Source organism: Apium graveolens, chromosome 8 (genome assembly GCF_009905375.1).
Source record: "Apium graveolens cultivar Ventura chromosome 8, ASM990537v1, whole genome shotgun sequence".
Taxonomy (NCBI): Eukaryota; Viridiplantae; Streptophyta; class Magnoliopsida; order Apiales; family Apiaceae; genus Apium; species Apium graveolens.
This window is the reverse complement of record NC_133654.1, coordinates 248,766,018-248,785,014: the sequence shown is the minus strand read 5'-3', so window position 1 is coordinate 248,785,014 and position 18,997 is coordinate 248,766,018. Positions and strand designations below refer to the sequence as shown.

The window sequence follows — 18,997 nt, the reverse complement described above, 5'->3', positions numbered from 1 at the left end:
AATAACTTTTTGATGCAACATGAAAGCACCACACCCGAGCTTTTAGATGCAATAAGGAAGATTAGGGATGAACTTCATATTGATTTAAATTATATGAAAAAGCAAACTACAATTGAATCATATTTTACAAAGATGTAATAGCTATATTTTTATGAATATAAGGGAATTATTAATTTATAGTTTTATTGGGACCATATTTTTATACAGGGTTTTCAAAAAAAATATTATCTTATTATCTTATCAAAATTGATCATTTTTTGAACTGGCCCAAGTCGGGACCGGACAAAATTATTAATTTAGAGAGATTATTAATTAATCGAGTATTAATTTACAGAGGTTTTACTGTATATCAATATCTTCTATATATAATAGGAAACAATCACATAAAATTTTTGATATTAAAAAATCTCATTAAAAAGACTAAATTCATTTAAAAGACTAAACTACCTCTGTTTTTAATATTTATATAAAATATATAGTTTGTGAAAATCGAACTTGAGATATTTCATTCACCTACACAAACTCGTACCACTACAACATATTTTCACATATGCATTTTATTTAAAGATAGGTACACATAATATGTACCTCTGCTAAATGAATATTTTATTTAATTTTAAAGATAGTTACTTGAATTCTGCAAAAAATTTAGATAGTTACTTGAATATTTGTACAGTAAATTAGTAAATTTTAAAGAATTAAATTCCAAATATAAAGTTAGGCATAGTACATAAATGATTTATTATTATTTTATTTATTAATCAATTTTTAGTTTAAAAAATATATCCCATATATTTTTAACATATTTTTTATTATAAAAAACAATTAAAATGAACATAAATAATTTTTAAAGAAAATATTGAAAATAGAATCTCTTATATATAAATAATATATATTGATATTACATATATAGATTAGTTCGAATTATAATGAGTCAATTCATTTTAGTTTATTTTGAATTTGAAATTAGAACTTGACCCATTATTCAAAAAATACTCGAAAAACATCGTCACATTCTAGGTTTAGTAAATTTAAATTAAAAACTCGGCGGGAATATCTTACCAATAATGTAAATTTTTTTAATATCTTATGTTAATAAAAATTAATGTGTTTGAGATATTTATAAGATCAAGTCAATTGATTATTTGTATTAAAATTAGTAACTTCACTAGTAGCGCATTATTGTTTTTGAAACTTGTCCCGATTTTAAAAATATTCGAAATTTGATATGAGATCTCACGAGATTTGTTAAAACTATGTTGATATATTAAATCGAATTATTTTTCATTTTTTATTTTAAAAAACTAGCTTTTTAAAAAAGAATTCTTTTAGATAAGCAATATTCATTGATCAAGATAATATTATACAAATATTTTGAATTGTTTTTAATATTTTGAATTATTCAAATAAAAGTTATATATATACTATATTGCAAGATTTGATTCAATGCATTTTATACAATTTAAAGAAAATATATATTGTTCAATAATTTGAATGAATTATTCAATTCAACTGATATTTATAAAACTTTATCGAATTGAAAAATATTTAATTTTAGGAGAATAGTATATAATGTTATCAAATTATTATATGAAGAAATATTAGAGTCGTAATGAAAGAAATTTAAAAGCGGTTTAAATAACGATATAATTACAATTTTTCCTTCGAATTCTTGAAAAAAAATCATGAATATCAATAATAAGTCTGTACATTATATAATTTAATCTTATGTTACAACCATGATTGATACTCCGTTGCGTAGAAAATAGATATGGATTGTTTGTCGGTAATAATGTGAATACCATATATAAATTATCGCAATTTATTTATTACATGATTTTAATATTTGAATAAGTATAGATGCATGTTAATTAATTAATCAATTGCCTCACTATATGTTAATAATGATTATATATGTACATAAATCAGATATTTAGCATATAGATAATTGAAACAATCGTAATTTACTAAAAAAATGTAACATGCGATAATTTACATGTTCACACACACACATAAAATTTAACCTTACTTTGTTAACAATAGTTTAAATAAAAAAATTAACATTTTTCCATACATATACACGTTGAATTTCAAAAACTAACATTTTTCATTAAAATCAACTTTTATATTAACAGTATTGTAAATTTTACATTATTGTATATTATAATTGCAAACCATTTATGCATTTTTTATCTTTTTCAATTGAGTAAATTAATTGTAAGTTAGTAGCGAAATCCGTAATAATATAGATCAATACATATAGTTTATTTAAAATAAAATTTTAAATTTTTGATCAACTCTGTATTCAACATATATATTAATATTTACTTTTTTCTTTGTAAACATAATAACGGCATTCTACAGTTTAAGTTTAATCGTTTCATTTTAAAACATACACTGATTATCCTGTTTATATTGAATCATTAAACCCAAATTATACAACACAAATCAGAATATATATATATATATATATATATTCCATAATGAGCTAGATTAGAAATATTGTGTAATTTGATAACGTATTGTATGAAATAATACACGTTAATAAACAATCAACTTGTATTTGATATACGTTAGATATTGTACAACATGTACAAATAAAAAACAACTAAAAATATTATAATTTAATGATGCATAAAAAAAATTTAGAAAATGACTCGTGCCTCGCACGAGTTGTTATTCTAGTTAAAACTAACTCATCAAACTTAGTGTTATACCCAAAATTTGGCATTGGATTGACTCGGGTCAAATGTGGATTAAGTACAGTTAAAACCGGTATTGCATTGTAAAAGGTAAGGACGCATCCAGGCACAGAGGACGCGCCTACAGTGGAGAAGATGTTTTATGGTCTGGTGATGGTGAAGTTTGGGAGTGCATGATTAGGGAAGGACGCGCCCAAGCGTTGTAGACGCGTCCATCATGGTGAACGTATCAAGTAATTGTGGTCTTGTGGCAATGGAAGCTGGAGGACGCGCCTGTCTTGCTTAGGACGCGTCCTGAGTAGTGGAATGCTGTGCGCGACGGTTTCTGAAGAGACAATACAGGCTTCATAAAGATAAGGACGCGCCCAGGGTCTTAGGACGTGTCCTGTGCTTGGTCTATGTATTCTCAATGGTGATTTCATGACAAAGCTTGCATGAAGAGGAGCGGTGTAGATTATTTTTACTAATGTATTTGTTGTAGGTACTCTTTGAAGAATTCTCTTCTTGAGACGGTCAAGGAGGGGGATGTCCGTGAAAAACTTGAAGGCCTCCATGGGTATGCCTGATGATTGAAGTCCTCCTCTTGTATTCAACGGGTGTCCTCGTTAGGGATGCGGGGTTAACATTGGTGTGTGCTTTGGGAACTCTGTTCTTGTATTCAACGGGTGTCCTCGTTGGAGATCTTTGGAGTCATCCTGTACTTTGCACCCAAGAGCTTGGGATCACCTGTCCTGTTATCTGGTGGGTTATCCTCATTCGGGGGACAGGGATGCGTCCGACACTTGGGGTGAACCGTGGCTATACCTGCGTCCGTAAATCAAGGGAGATAGTTGTAGTGGGGTGTTATCCTTGCGCAGGGAGATGCACTATCCGTGAAGTCCTGCGATTAAGGACGAGTCTTGGGCCTTCGCGGTTGGACCTCATAGTTGGACATTCCTAAAGCTAGCGGAAGACGGACTTTGGATGGGTTTCTACCGGGCCTAGGAATAAGAAGTCTAAGCCCATTAGATAGTTTGTTCTACAAGTACTACGTCAGGCTTGATCCCTATATAAAGGGTACGTAGGCACATTGAGGGGGTAAGAAGTTGAGAGCTGATAAGAGAGCCACCACTTACTCTGATCAATCTCAGCCTAAAATAATCACAAACCACCACACACCACTTGATTTTACGGCAAAGAACCACCGTCATAGATCTTAATTCCGGCGAGAAACCTCAATCTTTGTTGTTACCAGATTCCCCCGTCAATAAATTGGCGCTAGAAGGAGGGGTGCTGATTAAGATCGTAATCTTGGGAGGAAAAGATGTCTTACAATCATGATGGAAGTTCTTATGATGGAAGCGACAACAGATCTGAAGGAGAAGGCGAGGGAGGCTACGCTCATCACGAACCCTACATGCCCAGAAACATAGCAGATCTACCGAGAGCTCCGGAAGTGGCAGGGACGCCTCCAGTTCTTATCAGCAACGCTGATATCTTGGAGCAGCTGTACCGCATGGGGATACTCTTAATAGTTTTCACTCAAGGCTGAATACGGTGGAGCGTCGCAGAACAAGGAGAGGTCGTCGTTTTTCTCGTCGCGGCCACGCCGTGGGGAAGGCGCCCTTAGTTATAGGAGATGCTCAAGCCAGTGGAAAAAACCCGCGAATCACTCCACGTCGCTTGGGATATTCTGATGATATAGAACCTATTGTGGATCTTGTTGATGAGGACACGGACGGTAGAGAAATGCTTCGTCTTGTCAATCAGGTTGTGTCACACCCCCATAGGTCTGGGCGTATGATGGACGAGCGTCGTCGTGCGAAAAATACTCAGAATCAAGATAAGGAAGGAAAAGACTTTTCAACCTTAAAAAAAAAGCTCGACATAAGGTTGGAGGATGACGATCTGAGAATGCTGCTAGTAGAATGGAAAAAGGAAGGAAACGTTGGGGAAGCAAGGCCCCGTGACACAGTATGTGTGCCCCCTCCATACCAAAGGGATGATATGGTGCGGCACCGCGAACATGAGCGTGCCCCTCCGCGAGGAAGGTTCGGGAATTATTACAGAGGCTATCAAAGGAATGGGCGAGGAAGGATGGGATACCCACATGGAAGGGCACCCTACAATGGTAGGAGAGATGGCGCGCTATCCACTGAAGAAGCTCCTGTCGTTGTTCCTGTAGCTTACCACAGTGCTACGGGCAATGGTTCCAGGACGCGTCCTCATGACCGGGACGACGTGCGAATTTAAGAAAGGTTGCAGAATAATGAGGAAGTACCGCGACGCGGCCCGGAGGAACCCCGCGTGCGGGACAATGTTCAAAATCAAGATGGTAACATACCGCAGCCGCAGCCTCAGGGCGAGGGGCGGCGAGATCCACCGCTAGACCCGGGGGGTATTCAAGGGGAACCGCAACAAGTCGCGGAGTAACCCCAACAGCCTAATGTTCAAACTATTCCTGGAGTAGGAACGTTTAATGTGAACGATCTTAAGAGGTTGCTCAACCATCTTGAAGGAGAAAGAGTAACGGTGACTGCGCAAGCTCCTTCTCCTTTTGTTGCTGTTGTGAGGGAGGCGCAATTGCCGGCAGGATACAGGAACACAACCAATGACTTGCATTTTCATGGGAACTCTGACCCTGTGGAATTTCTGGGGCGTTTCAACATTGAGATGGATGTATATCAAGTACCTGATTTGGCTCGATGCCGTCTCCTGGCTGCCACCTTTAGAGAAGGCGCTTAGCAGTGGTTCCAGAAACTTGGTCCAGGTGTGATCACATCCTGGGAACAGATGAAAACCTTATTTCTAACTCAGTTTCAAGCTACAGTGAAGTATACACCGCCAATTACCATGCTGGCCAATGTGAAATAGAAAGAGGGGGAAAGCTTGACCTCATACTTTAAAAGGTTCAATGCAGAGTCTACTTTGGTGAGGGGAGCAACTGATAAAACACTGAAAATACTTCTTATCGCTGGTCTACGTGTGGGAACAGATTTCTGGAAGCACATGCAGGGGAAGGAACCTGTGTCGTTAGCCGATGTACTTGCGCAGACGGAATCGTTTAAAGCAATTGAACAGTCGCTTGCAGAAACAAAAAAGAATGATAACGCCCACAACTCCAAGGGGCGAACCAATAGGAGAGATAGATCCGTGAGCCCGGATTATTGACGAAATGCCAGAAGCCCTAATAGGGTGAACGCCGTGAACATGCGGAGAGAATGGATCCCACCATCGAACTATGAAAGGAGAGTAAACAACTACCCTCCATTGACAGCGTCCATTGATCATATCTTCGAGGTGAATAAGGATAGAGGAATCTTCAAGAAGCCAGACCGTCTGACTTCATGGCAGAGTAGAGATAAGAAAAAGTATTGCGATTACCATGAGTCCACCGGTCATGACACCCATGAGTGTCGTCACCTGAAAGATGAAATTGAAGAGTTGATCAAGGCGGGATACCTGGGAGAATGGATTGACAATATGAAACGACGCAGAGGGAATGATGACAAGGGGAAAGATGAAAGGCAACCCCCGCGAGAAGAAGATGCTGAAAAGACAGCGGAGGTTAAGTTCCAAAGAGCTGGTAGCATCAGGGAAATTTTTGGAGGACACCCCTTTGTCTACGACAGTAATCGAGCGTTGGAAAGAAATGCAAGAGAAGCACGACACACGCCACTCACCAACATTCATAGTTTGGAAGATAGACCTCCAAAAATATTCAAAGGGGAGTCAGCTGATATTACGTTCAAGGAGAGAGAGTCAAGATATGTACATCATCCCCATAACGATGCACTGGTAATAACTATGCTTATCGGGGCAATGAACATGCATCGGGACTTCTTGGCCAACTGGAGCTCTGCGAATATCCTGTATTACAGCACGTACAAAAAATTGGGTTTCCCGGATATCGACATGTATTTTGAAGATGTACACGTCTATGGCTTTACTGGAGAAGCAGTAAGAGTTATGGGTTCGGTTAGGCTTCCCGTTACACTTGAGGAAGGAGCTTTGTCTGTCACTCAAATGATAGATTTCAAAGTGCTGGATCAAGATTCTGCGCACAACGTGTTGGTAGGCAGACCTTGGTTATGGGCGTTCAGAGTGATAACCTCGATACATCACTTGATGATAAAGTTCCCAACGCCTAACAGAGTAGGCAGTCTGAGAGGGTCGCAATATGAGTCATGCGACTGCTATCACAAGGCTGTTAAGGAATTCCGCAGGAGAAGATACGAGGGAAAGGGTCTTCCATTTGAGGGTGTGGTGGATATTCATATAAAACCAAGTGGAGAGGTTCATGCCCACTATTTCATAGAAGGCCCAGAGGAGGAAGAAACCCGTACCACCGGGATCCCTATTTTGACGTTAGGGAATGTTTCGAGGATCTGTAGTGTGGAAGAAGTTGTGGTGAACCATATAGAAGAGATCATGCAGAAGGAGGTTAACGGGGAAAAGTTGGAAGGAAGAAGTGAGATTTTGCAAAGTCTCGAAAATAACTTCAAGGTGGATGCTCCTCAAAAAGAGGACGCGCCCTTGAAGAACAAAAATGGAATTGAGGTTGATGCTCCCCAAAATGAGGACGCGCCCTCCACACCTGCGTTGCACAAAACCATGCCTTATCCTGAGGTAGATGCACCCACTCATGGGGACACGCCCTCGGACAAAAAAATGGGCGTGGAGGACCCCCATGACTTTGATTTTGATTTGGATCCCAGGATCCCTATGCCCTCCGAAAAGACGGGGCCGGCCGAAGACACAATATCTGTTACAGTCGACAAAGATGACCCGAGCAAGGTTTTGAAAGTGGGATCCCAGTTAGGTGATGAAATGAGGGAAAGTCTTACCCGCTTCTTGATTGTGAATCTCGATGTCTTCGTATGGAGTCATTCAGACATGGTGGGAATCGACCCAGGAGTAATGTGTCACCGGTTGAATATCTTCCCGAATTGTTCGGGCATATATCAAAAATGTCGCCCAGTGAGCGGGGAAAGAGCGATAGCATTAAAAGAAGAAGTAGACCGATTGTTGGAGGTGGGACTAATCAAAGAATCTTACTACCCCGAATGGCTTGCAAATCCAGTGCTCGTAAAAAAACCGAATGGGAAGTGGAGGACGTGTATGGATTTCACAGATCTCAACAAGGCATGTCCAAAGGATAGTTTCCCGCTCCCACGAATTGATCAGTTGGTTGACGTGACGGTAGTGCATGTCTTGCTAAGTTTCATGGATGCATATTCGGGTTACAATCAGATCCCCATGTATGGTCCCGATCAAGAGCATACATCCTTCATCACCAACAGAGGGCTATACTGCTACATAGGAATGCTGTTTGGATTGATTAATGCTGGCGCAACCTATCAGCGGTTGGTGAATATGATGTTCAAAAACCAGATTGGGAGAACCATGGAGGTGTATGTGGATTATATGTTGGTAAATTCCAAGGAGGCGAATGACCATATCGAACACTTGATGGAAATGTTTAACATTCTAAGGAGGTTTCACATTCGGCGTGGAGTCGGGTAAGTTTCTCGGGTTCATCGTCAACCATCGGGGAATCGAGGCCAATCCCGCAAAGATTAAGGCATTGCTGGATATGAAATCACCCGCCAATGTGAAACGGGTGCAAAGTTTAACTGGGAGGATTTTCGTGCTGAATAGATTTATTTCCAAATCTTCTGACAGATGCAAGGAATTCTTTAAGGCGATTAAGTTGGTTGGGAAAGACTTTGTATGGACATCAGAATGTGAAGAGGCTTTCAGAAGGATCAAGGAACACTTGGGAAACCCTCTCATGTTGTCAAAACCGTTAGATGGAGAATCTCTAATATTGTACCTCACGGTGTCGGAATATTCAATCAGCGCTGTTCTGGTAAGGGAGGAAGATGGGCAACAGTCACCGGTGTATTATGTGAGCAAGCGATTACACGACGCTGAGACTCGCTACACAAGCATGGAGAAACTGGTTTATGCCTTGATCCTTACGTCAAGGAAGTTACGGCCGTACTTCCAGGCCCATAGAATTGAAGTCCGCACAGCATATCCACTACGACAAGTCCTTCATAAACCAGAATCATCGGGGAGGATGTTGAAATGGGCCATAGAATTGGGACAGTTTGACTTGGAATACATGTCCCGTACAGCAGTTAAAGGACAAGCCTTAGCCAATTTTTTGTTGGAATTTGATTCTGCGGTTGATAATAAGGCTTTGGTGGTGTTGCAGCCCCCTCGTAATGAAGAATCTTTAGAAGAGTTCCCACATCCCTGGTGGATCTTACATGTAGATGGGGCAGTTAACAATGGAGGAGCAGGTGCAGGCATAATACTCATATCTCCAGAAGGCCATCATCTGATGACTGCAATTCACTTCAAATTTTATCCAACAAATAATGACGCGGAGTATGAAGCGTTGATTAATGGCTTAAAGGTCGCTTTGGAAATGGGGGTGCGAAACCTAATTACGCGGACTGATTCGGAGCTGGTGGTGAATCAGGTTAATGGGGGGTTTCAAGCGCGAGGCCCGCGAACGGAATTGTGCTTGAGATGTACGCAGCGCCTGATCGGAAAGTATAATGAGGTTAGGTTGGAATGTGTACCACGGGAAAAGAACATCAACGCGGATGCTTTAGAGAAAATGGGGTCACAGCAAGAGGCTGTGTTATTGGGATCCATACCTTTAGAGATTCATGAAATTCCTAGCATCCCAGAGATAGAGGCGATGCAAGTAGATGAGGCTCCCAAGGAAACATGGATTACATTCCTTCTTGCCTACATTCACAAGGGAACACTCCCCGAGGATAAATTTAAGGCTCGTCGACTCCGCTACCAGGCTGCAAGGTATGTGGTGTACGATGAAGTTCTGTATAAGAGAGGCTTTAATCAACCATTGCTTAGATGTGTTGATGAAGAAGAAGGAAATTACATCTTGAGGGAGGTGCATGAAGGAATTTGTGGTAATCACTCGGGGGGTAACACGTTAGCGATGAAAGTTTTACGCCAATGATATTATTGGCCTACGATGAAAGAAGATGCGGCGAATTTTGTCAGAGCATGCGATCGCTGCCAACACTTTGCAAACTACTCATCTATGCCAGCGACGCTCTTAACATCTATGATAAGCCTGTGGCCATTTGCCATGTGGGGAATAGATCTTATTGGCGAGCTCCCCAAGGCTAAAGGGGATGTCAAGTATGCGGTAGTCGCGGTTGATTATTTTACTAAGTGGGCAGAGGCTATGCCATTGGCTACTATAACTGCAAAGAAAATCAGAGATTTTGTCTTCAACTCCATCGTGTGCAGGTTTGGAATCCCTTACAAGCTTGTATCTGACAACGGAAAGTAATTTGACAGCAAGAAGTTGCGACAACTGTGTGAGGATTTAAAAATTAAGAAGGAGTTTGCAGCGGTTTATCATCCTCAAAGCAATGGGTAGACAGAAGCTGTGAATAAAATAATAAAGCATACCCTCAAAACCAAGCTGGAAGAGCGCAAAGGAAATTGGCCTGAAGAACTCCCAAAAGTGATGTGGTCCTACAACACTACTCCACGATCTACTACGGGAGAAATTTCGTTATGCTTACTTACGGCTATGAAGCTATGGTCTCCGTGGAAGTTGATTCGGGATCGCTTCGCAGAAATTGTTACACGGAGGAGGATGCAGAGGTTAATTAAAGGCTTTATTTGGATCTCTTGGAAGAAATAAGGGAAAATTCTCAGCTGAGGCTTGCAGCGTATTAGCAACGTGCTGCAAGGTATTATAACAAGAAGGTAAATGGACAACTGCTGAAGGTGGGAAATTTGGTGCTTAGGAAGGTGATGCCCAACACGAAGAACCCCCAACATGGAGTGTTTGGAGCTAATTGGGAAGGACCATATAAGATAAAGGCCATCTTGTGGAAAGGGACTTATCACCTTGAGGATATGGAAGGGAAGCTGGTTCCGCGAGCGTGGAACGCGGGACATCTCCGAAAGTATTATCAGTAAGGCGCGGCTTTGGCCCCTTGCGTACCTCTTTTATTCTATACTTAGGGTTATGCCCAGATTATAGACTAGAAGCAATAAAATTCCTCCTAGCCTAGGGGGTAGTGCATGTACTACTTATTTTAGAACTAGTCGAAGGATAATTTTTTCTAATAAATTCCCCACAGAGCATAGTAGCCGTTGGACTGGTGCACCTTTGACACCGGAACGCATTATTAATAAAAACTTTGAAAATTCTCCAAAGGGTTGTTTATTTGTTGATTTATTTAGTTGTATGACGCGTCATAATCACAGGACGCGCCCTGAGTGGTAATTCTATACAGATGTTAATGGAAATAGTAACTGTTGAAAGGAATAACAAAATCAAGGTAGAAATAGAACTAAGGCGCATACTATTTCCAAGGACGCGCCCAAGTTATCTTGGTTGATGCTCCTTTAATTTTATGTTTATTTTTTATTACGACAAAACATAACTAAAAGGGAAGACACGTCCTTACTAAGAACGTGTCCAATCCGAGGGATTAAGTATATCTCTAAAATAAAGGGTAGACGTGTCAAGATAGTAGGACGCGCCCCTCTTGCTTTATGCTTTTTCTAAAAAGTACAAGTATAGCATAATATCATGCTATCCTATCTAGATGATCCAAGGAGGCGCCCAATTAAAGAGGACGCGCCCTTCAAGGACATCTACTTTACGGATGATGGTACAAATACAACAAGATTCCAAAGGCGACGCGTCCTAATAGTAGGACGCGCCCAAATATATGACATAACAAAATAATCAAATGAGTAAAAGCTTGCATGATTAAGGCAGAAAAAGCTTCATAAAACGTGCAGACAAATGAAGTTCAAAAGTAATCATTACAATTTGTAAGGCTTCAAGGGGCCCGCACCCTTAGAATAGTTCGGGTAAAAACTTCGTGAATAAACATAGGACGCGTCCTAAGCAGGAGGCGCGTCCTGAGGCTTGTCTTGGTTGTCTGCAGGAGGAGGTTGAGTCTGAAGCGGAGAAGGAGCATGGGACGCGTCCTCTTCCTCCAAGCCCAGAAAAATCCTTTTGCTCTTAATGGAATCTACAGCCCTGACTCTGAAGTCATTTACCCATGTCCGGGTGTTTGCATCGAACTTAGAAAAAGAATACTCTAGGTCATTTGCAATAAACCCAGAGCACCATTCTTCGAACCCAGCTACGAAGCCATTTTGATAGACTAGCTTTTTCTCCTCTTTCCACCCATGCAGTCTGTCATCGTTTAGAGTGTCAAGCTCCAGCTTCATGATGGAATTTAGTGTGATAACACTCTCCATCGTTTTCTCCATAGAGGAGACATTACCTTCCAACACAGCTTTCTCCACCTCAAGACGCGTCTTGTCCTCCTGCAGGCGCCTGATCTCGGCGTCTTTTCTTGGGCAAGCAGATTGATGTAATTCTCTAAGGATTTGATCTTGTCTTCAGCCTGGCTCTTTGCAGTGTCAATGGTAGCAAGACGCACCCTGAGTCTAGCAGCCATGTTGGCACTTTGTCTGACGTGCAAATGAAGCTCAGCTGTAGCCCTCACCATGACCTCTTCTGTTTGTTCCTCGGTCCTGAATGTCCAGCCTCGGACTTCATCTTCAGTAAAGTGGCCAGCTGAGGACGCGTCCAGATATCGGAGGACAAAAGATTGATCATCTGGCAGTGTCTTTTGGTGTTTTGTGGGCGGGTCCTCCTTCTCAGGAATGTTCAAAACAGTGGTGTCAAATATTTTTGGTGGAGGGGAAGGAGTCACAGCAGGAGTGGGGGTCTTAACCTTTAGATCAGGCTTTGCAGGGGCCTGTTTCCTGGCTCTCAGCTTCTTGGAAGCTCCAATAGAAAATCCTTTTGGGAAAGAAGCCATATCTGCGACATGAACATGAAAAAACATTAGTTGAATAAGGTAGACGCGTCCTGATAGTAGGACGCGCCGCGAACATAATTTAAAGATTGTCAATGCGTAAATGTCAAATAGAATGCATATAAAGACATGTAAATGCATGAGGATGTGTCAAGAAAAATGAATGCAAAGATAGTAAAAATACATATATATGTGTGACTATGACGTGTCCTAAAGATACGATGCGTCCCATTGACTATAATGAGGATTGTGAGGAAAATATGAGTGACATGCTAACAATGTCAGTCACAACTATTACGGGAAGACGCGCCCCGAAGTTAAGGCGCACCCAAAACAAAGACATATATGCAGTAAACACCCGTAAATCAGATTAAGTTTCACGTGCAAAAGGAAAGACAAACATATGTGTGGCGCATCAAAGAAAGATGACGCGTCCTACGAATGTCGGTGAATTGGTACTTTTATAAATGAGAAGCTAATTCTGTAGCTTTGGACACGTCCAAAAAGTATGATGCGTCCTCTCTCATATATACTTACCTTGTTCTAAGTCAAATTGCTTACTAATGTCAATCTCGACTACTTCTGCGACACTAAGGCCCCTGACTTTTTCTGAGGCCGTGAGAACAGGTTTGCCATTACGAAATTCACGGAACTTGCAGACAGAGCCAACACGGGCAGATAACGCGCCCACCAGTTTGAGGTTGCCTTCTGTGATCATGTATTTGAGGTTGAAGTATTTCTCTGCATACTGAAGTATTTTATTTGCTCTCTTCTTTCTTTTTCCTGTTAATTCCTTTTGAACTCTCTTGTCTAAAGATAAAAAAAATGAGGACTTGTTAAAGAAAAATGGAAATTTGGGAAAAGGAGGACGCGTCCAGAATAAAGGACGCGTCAAGCCTATGTGGACATATTTTGGAAATAACTTACTTGGTTCTAAGTTGAAGCGAACTCGGGTTCTCTTGACGTCATAGACGTAAAAGAAAGGTTCCTTCCAATCCCTCTCGTGGATGATCTTGCCTTCATTGAATCCCTTGTTGTTCATCCACCTGTTAACTACAAAGAAGTGGTATCCCGGGATTGATTTTCTGATGCTGTAAAAGATGCTGAATTCCTTCACGGATGGCGCGCCCAGTCCAAGATTGTGGTACATCATGTACAGAGCCCATGCTAGCTTGTACGAGTTTGGAGACAATTGAACAGGGGCAACGTCATACCACTTCAAAATCTTTTTGATGTATGGGTGCAAGGGCGCGCCCACACCTAGAGAAATCAATTTTGGTGCGAGCACCATTCTAGGGTCCTTTGATTCCCAATGTTGAAAATGTGTGGCCTCATTGTACGAAGAGGGCGCACCCAGATGCCCTCCACGTCGTAGTATTTCATGTGCCACTGAATTTCCAAGTTAGTTGCAGTGGAGTCAAGGGCAACACAAGTTAGCTTGCTTTCTTTTTTTCTTCGGGCATTTTTCTCTGCCTCAGTTAGAGCACCAAGATTTGTCCAGTCACAATCCACTTCAACATCTGAGGGTTCCCAGTGTTCGAGAGGTGGATCGGATTTTTGAGGAGACACATGATACTTTTCATGACCAGGAATCCTCTTTTCAAACTCCCTTACGCTGAGAGGAGACGCGTCCTGAGAAGGAGCCACGTCCTGTGAAAATCTGCATCCTGAGAAGCTGACACGTCTTGAGTAGGGGACGCGTCTTCATCTGAAGTAATCATGCTTAGAGGTTGTTGGCTGGTGGTGGGTACAATTTCATCATCTATCCAATCTTCGATATCAGCTCTAGCATTGAGAATTAGAGTTCTTTTTTTTTGAATCCTTTCTTTTTCATTCTAGAGCTTATGGGAACGTGATCCATAGAATCGGAACTGGAATCAGACATTATAGAAGTCTTTGATTTGAGAAATTCGAAGACGCGTCTTTCTGCTTTAAGGAAGGAACTCGTCCTGTGAAATTCAGGGAAGTCGGGTTTGAAAGAGATCAAGTGTGGGGAGTAAATCCCAAGGCGTTTGTTGAGAAATTTGAATGAATGGAAAGGTGACAAAGAAGACGCGTCCTCCAGCTGCAAAAGAAGGAAGAAAAACTTGAGGACGCGTCCATATATAAAAAAAGGGGGGGAGGAAGATACTGGAAACGTACGAGGACGCGTCCCAAGGATGTATCGCAGGAGACGCACTACGATGACGCGTCCTAGTAAGACATTGCCTCTATGTGACCTTTGGTTAAAATAACTTAAACACATGTCTCAAGCGAGACGCGCCCTTTAAGGATGATGCGTCCTAAACTAGCAGAATACGTGGGAATTCTAATCGGTTATAAGCAATTTGGGGGAAGTTCTCTAAAAACATGTAATTAGAGAATCAAATGAGCTAAATATAATATTTCTACATATACATACACATATATATACAAAAGGGAATGAAGAACAGTCTAGGTAGAAATGAAGAATATGAACAGTTTTTCGCTTATTGCAGTTGGATTACCCGACCAAATAAAGAAATAAAAGATGATTTACGTTCCCCGTAAGTGGAGGGTTGGATTGAGCTAAAGAAATCGAGAAATGGCCGGCTGAATCGTCGGAGTTTTGAACTTGAAGTTTAGAGGCGGCGGTGATGGCGGTTTTCTGAGAGAGAAAAGGGTAGAAATGATGATGGGAGTTCCCTTTTAGGGTATTTATAGAAGAAGGGATAACTGACGTGGAGGACAGCTGCATGCCACAAGTATAAAGTAAAGGCAAGACCCGTCCTCAGTAATTGACGCGTCCCGTGTTTGTGAGCCAAATTTCGTTGCTTGACTTTAAGGATAAAAATTCCAATTTTGTGTTCAACTGCAAATGGAATTTGGGGGGTAGTTGTTATACCCAAAATTTGGCATTGGATTGACTCAGGTCAAATGTGGATTAAGTACAGTCAAAACCAGTATTGCATTGTAAAAGGTAAGGAAGCGTCCAGGCACATAGGACGCGCCTACATTGGAGAAGATATTTTATGGTCTGGTGATGGCGAAGTTTGGGAGTGCATGATTAGAGAAGGACGCGCCCAAGCGTTGTAGACGCGTCCACCATGGTGAAAGTATCAGGTAATTGTGGTCTTGTGGCAATGGAAGTTGGAGGACGCGCCTGTTTTGCTTAGGACGCGTCCTGAGTAGTGGAATGCTGTGCGCGACGGTTTCTGAGGAGACAATACAGGCTTCATAAAGGTAAGGACGCGCCCGGGGTCTTAGGACGTGTCCCGTGCTTGGTCTATGTATTCTCAATGGTGATTTCATGACAAAGCTTGCATGAAGAGGAGCGGTGGAGATTATTTTTACTAATGTATTTGTTACAGGTACTCTTTGAAGAATTCCCTTCTTGAGACGGTCAATGAGGGGGATGTCCGTGAAAAGTTTGAAGGCCTCCAGGGGTATGCCTGATGATTGAAGGCCTCCTCATGTATTCAACGGGTGTCCTCGTTGGGGATGCGGGGTTAACATTGTTGTGTGCTTTGGGAACTCTGTTCTTGTATTCAACGGGTGTCCTCGTTGGAGAACTTTGGAGTCATCCTGCACTTTGCACCCAAGAGCTTGGGATCACCTGTTCTGTTATCTGGTAGGTTATCCTCATTCGGGGGACAGAGATGCGTCCGGCACTTGGGGTGAACCGTGGCTATACTTGCGTCCGTAAATCAAGGGAGATAGTTGTAGCGGGGTGTTATCCTTGCGCAGTGAGATGCACTATCCGTGAAGTCCTGCGATTACGGACGAGCCTTGGGCCTTCGCAGTTGGGCCTCATAGTTGGAAATTCCTAAAGCTAGCGGAAGACGGATTTTGGATGGGCTTCTACCGGGCCTAGGAATAAGAAGTCTAAGCCCATTAGATTTCTTGTTCCACAAGAACTACGTCAGGTTTGATTCCTATATAAAGGGTACGTAGGCACATTGAGGGGGTAAGAAGTTGAGAGCTGATAAGAGAGCCACCACTAACTCTGATCAATCTCAGCCTAAAACAATCACAGACCACCACACACCGCTTGATTTTCCGGCGAAGAACCACCGTCGTAGATCTTAATTCCGGCGAGAAACCTCAATTTTTGTTGTTACCAGATTCCTCCGTCAACACTTACTTCTTCCAATTTTTGGTAGAATATAACAATCGAGGGTTTAATTTTTTTTAAAGAGTACAACAATTTTACTGAAAATATTATTAATTTAATAATCTTATTGTGAATTTTTGATGAACAAATCAAGTGTAACATTAAAAATATATTTTACTACTTAGACAGACGTGAGCTCAGTCTAAATATAAAAAATTTCACATAAAACAACACTATAATATTATTTTAGTAGTTTCCTAAACTAACAAAACATTTTTTTCATACCTCATTTTTAAAGAATCACTTGTCATACCTTATACTATTTTTAATTATTAAAAATGCAATTATCTCTTCTATTTTTACTTCTTATCTCTCTATTTTTCTCATTTATTATCTCATCTTTTCAAATTTATTATAATAATATTAACAAGGGAACAATACAAGAATAATTATTGGAGGGTATTTTTATAAAAATATAAATAAAAATAAAAATAATATCACAAAAGACTAATACAAAATGTTGGACTTCTATGATGAGAGCTACTCCCAAGGATTTAGAAGAAGATAAAGATAAAATATAAATATCAACGAGCCACTGGTGACCGGTGTTGCACGTTTAACAGGTCATGAAAGAAGCATACAACTCACATATATCTGGACTACAAAACAATGAAATATCTCACATTTGTGATCCCATAAATAATAAGTACAGTTGTTTGGTTTTGTTCGCTTCTACCGGAAATCAACCCATTATAATTGAAACAATAAACTATATTAAAACCGTCTATAATTTTTTTTTTGTCAATCTTATGAAATTTAATATTATGTACGTTTTTTTATTTAACAAAATAAAAAAATATTTGTTACAATAAATTGTTAACTGACATATAAAAAGTTAAAAAATAATAATTATAAGCGCGAAAATTTATACTTTTAAACTATTTTTATTGGTAGACTTGTGAATGCAGGGTGTTCACAACCAATCAAAATGCATGACATTTATAAATTTTGGTGTTTATTGTGTGCACATGGGTAAATAAGAGAAAAACCATAATTTTTAATGGGTGAAAAATCAAAATACCCGTGAATATTTGCCCAAAATACCTATTGACGGATGTTCCGCCCTTTTATCCACAGTGGGGATGCAGATTCAAATTTTAAAAATTTCACAAAGGATAAGCATGTTCAACATGTGTATTCATTTTTTTTTTTGAATATTCATGTGGTAAAAGTAAAAGTGAATACGCATATTCAACTTGCATATTCTTTGTTAAATTTTAGAAGGTTTAATCCGCATATCTTAAATGCTTATTCCGTAGGCATTTTGGACAATTGGAGGTGAAAATGAGTGTATTTTAGGTATTCTTTCTTTTTTAATATCATAATATATTTAAAATATGAAATTTCAAATATAAATAGAATATTTTATTTAAAATTAATATATATTGATTAATCAGATTGTAAAATTAGTTTTATAAAATAGTTTTAATTATTAAACAGAAATCGATAAAAAAGTTGAAAATATTTAGGCCGCTCATAAATTTAAATTTATAATCAACATCAATAATATGGAGCTGTGGTGGCCCTGGCGGGTGTTCAGTCTTCACTGTGGCGGTCTTGCCACACCGATGATTTGTTAATTTGTTGACAGCCTTTTGGTCAAACCACTGACTTGGTTTGCATGCTTATTTCAGGGAAAATAATTATCTAGTTTAATGACAGAACACAATACACTGATATAATAATTATTATATTATTTATGTATGATTAAAATATTCACCGAATATTATACAAACAAAAAGTGTGTTATTTTTAGCAGAAAGAATACACATTGCACTCAAAAATTAAAATTACGATGTGACGTTTCAAATATATTTTTGGTGCCATTAGTTGCACTTTCAGACTTTTAAAATTATTATATAAATTCAAACAAAAAATAACTTTATTAAAAGTATCAGTTTGAACCAATAAAAATATTAAAACTTTGAAGTCCGTTCCAAAATGGATCCGATATATGAACTATTAGTCATTTTTTGTAATATATTATATTTTATTTTTATTTATATACACCCACCAATTAAAACACATTATATCTAATTTAGGAACAATTTTGAAAAATAAAAATACTAGATATTTTGATTTTTTATCCCAATTTTTTTCCAAATACTCATGTGTCAGTGTATAAATGATAATATTTTCTGAAAAAAAAGATAATTTTACTAATATTAATATGAGGCGTACACTGATTATATTATATTAATAAAATTATTCGATAAATCATAAATTAATACATCAACTAAATTATTTCGATTTATAAAATTTATAATCACGCTTAATATTAATATATAAAATATATTTGGGAGTCTAGCTCTTTGAAAAATTCGCCCAAGCTC

At 39.4% G+C, this 18,997-nt stretch overlaps 1 protein-coding gene across 1 annotated transcript; it reads left to right on the top strand.

Annotated features, from left to right (window-relative positions):
• Positions 1–5,891: 5,891 nt before the first annotated feature.
• On the top strand, positions 5,892–9,684 carry LOC141680595 (uncharacterized). The gene is made up of 3 exons (XM_074486779.1): positions 5,892–7,152; positions 7,315–8,203; positions 8,367–9,684. Exons 1-3 carry the CDS (start codon positions 5,892–5,894, stop codon positions 9,682–9,684), a joined length of 3,468 nt encoding a protein of 1,155 aa, XP_074342880.1.
• Positions 9,685–18,997: the final 9,313 nt, after the last annotated feature.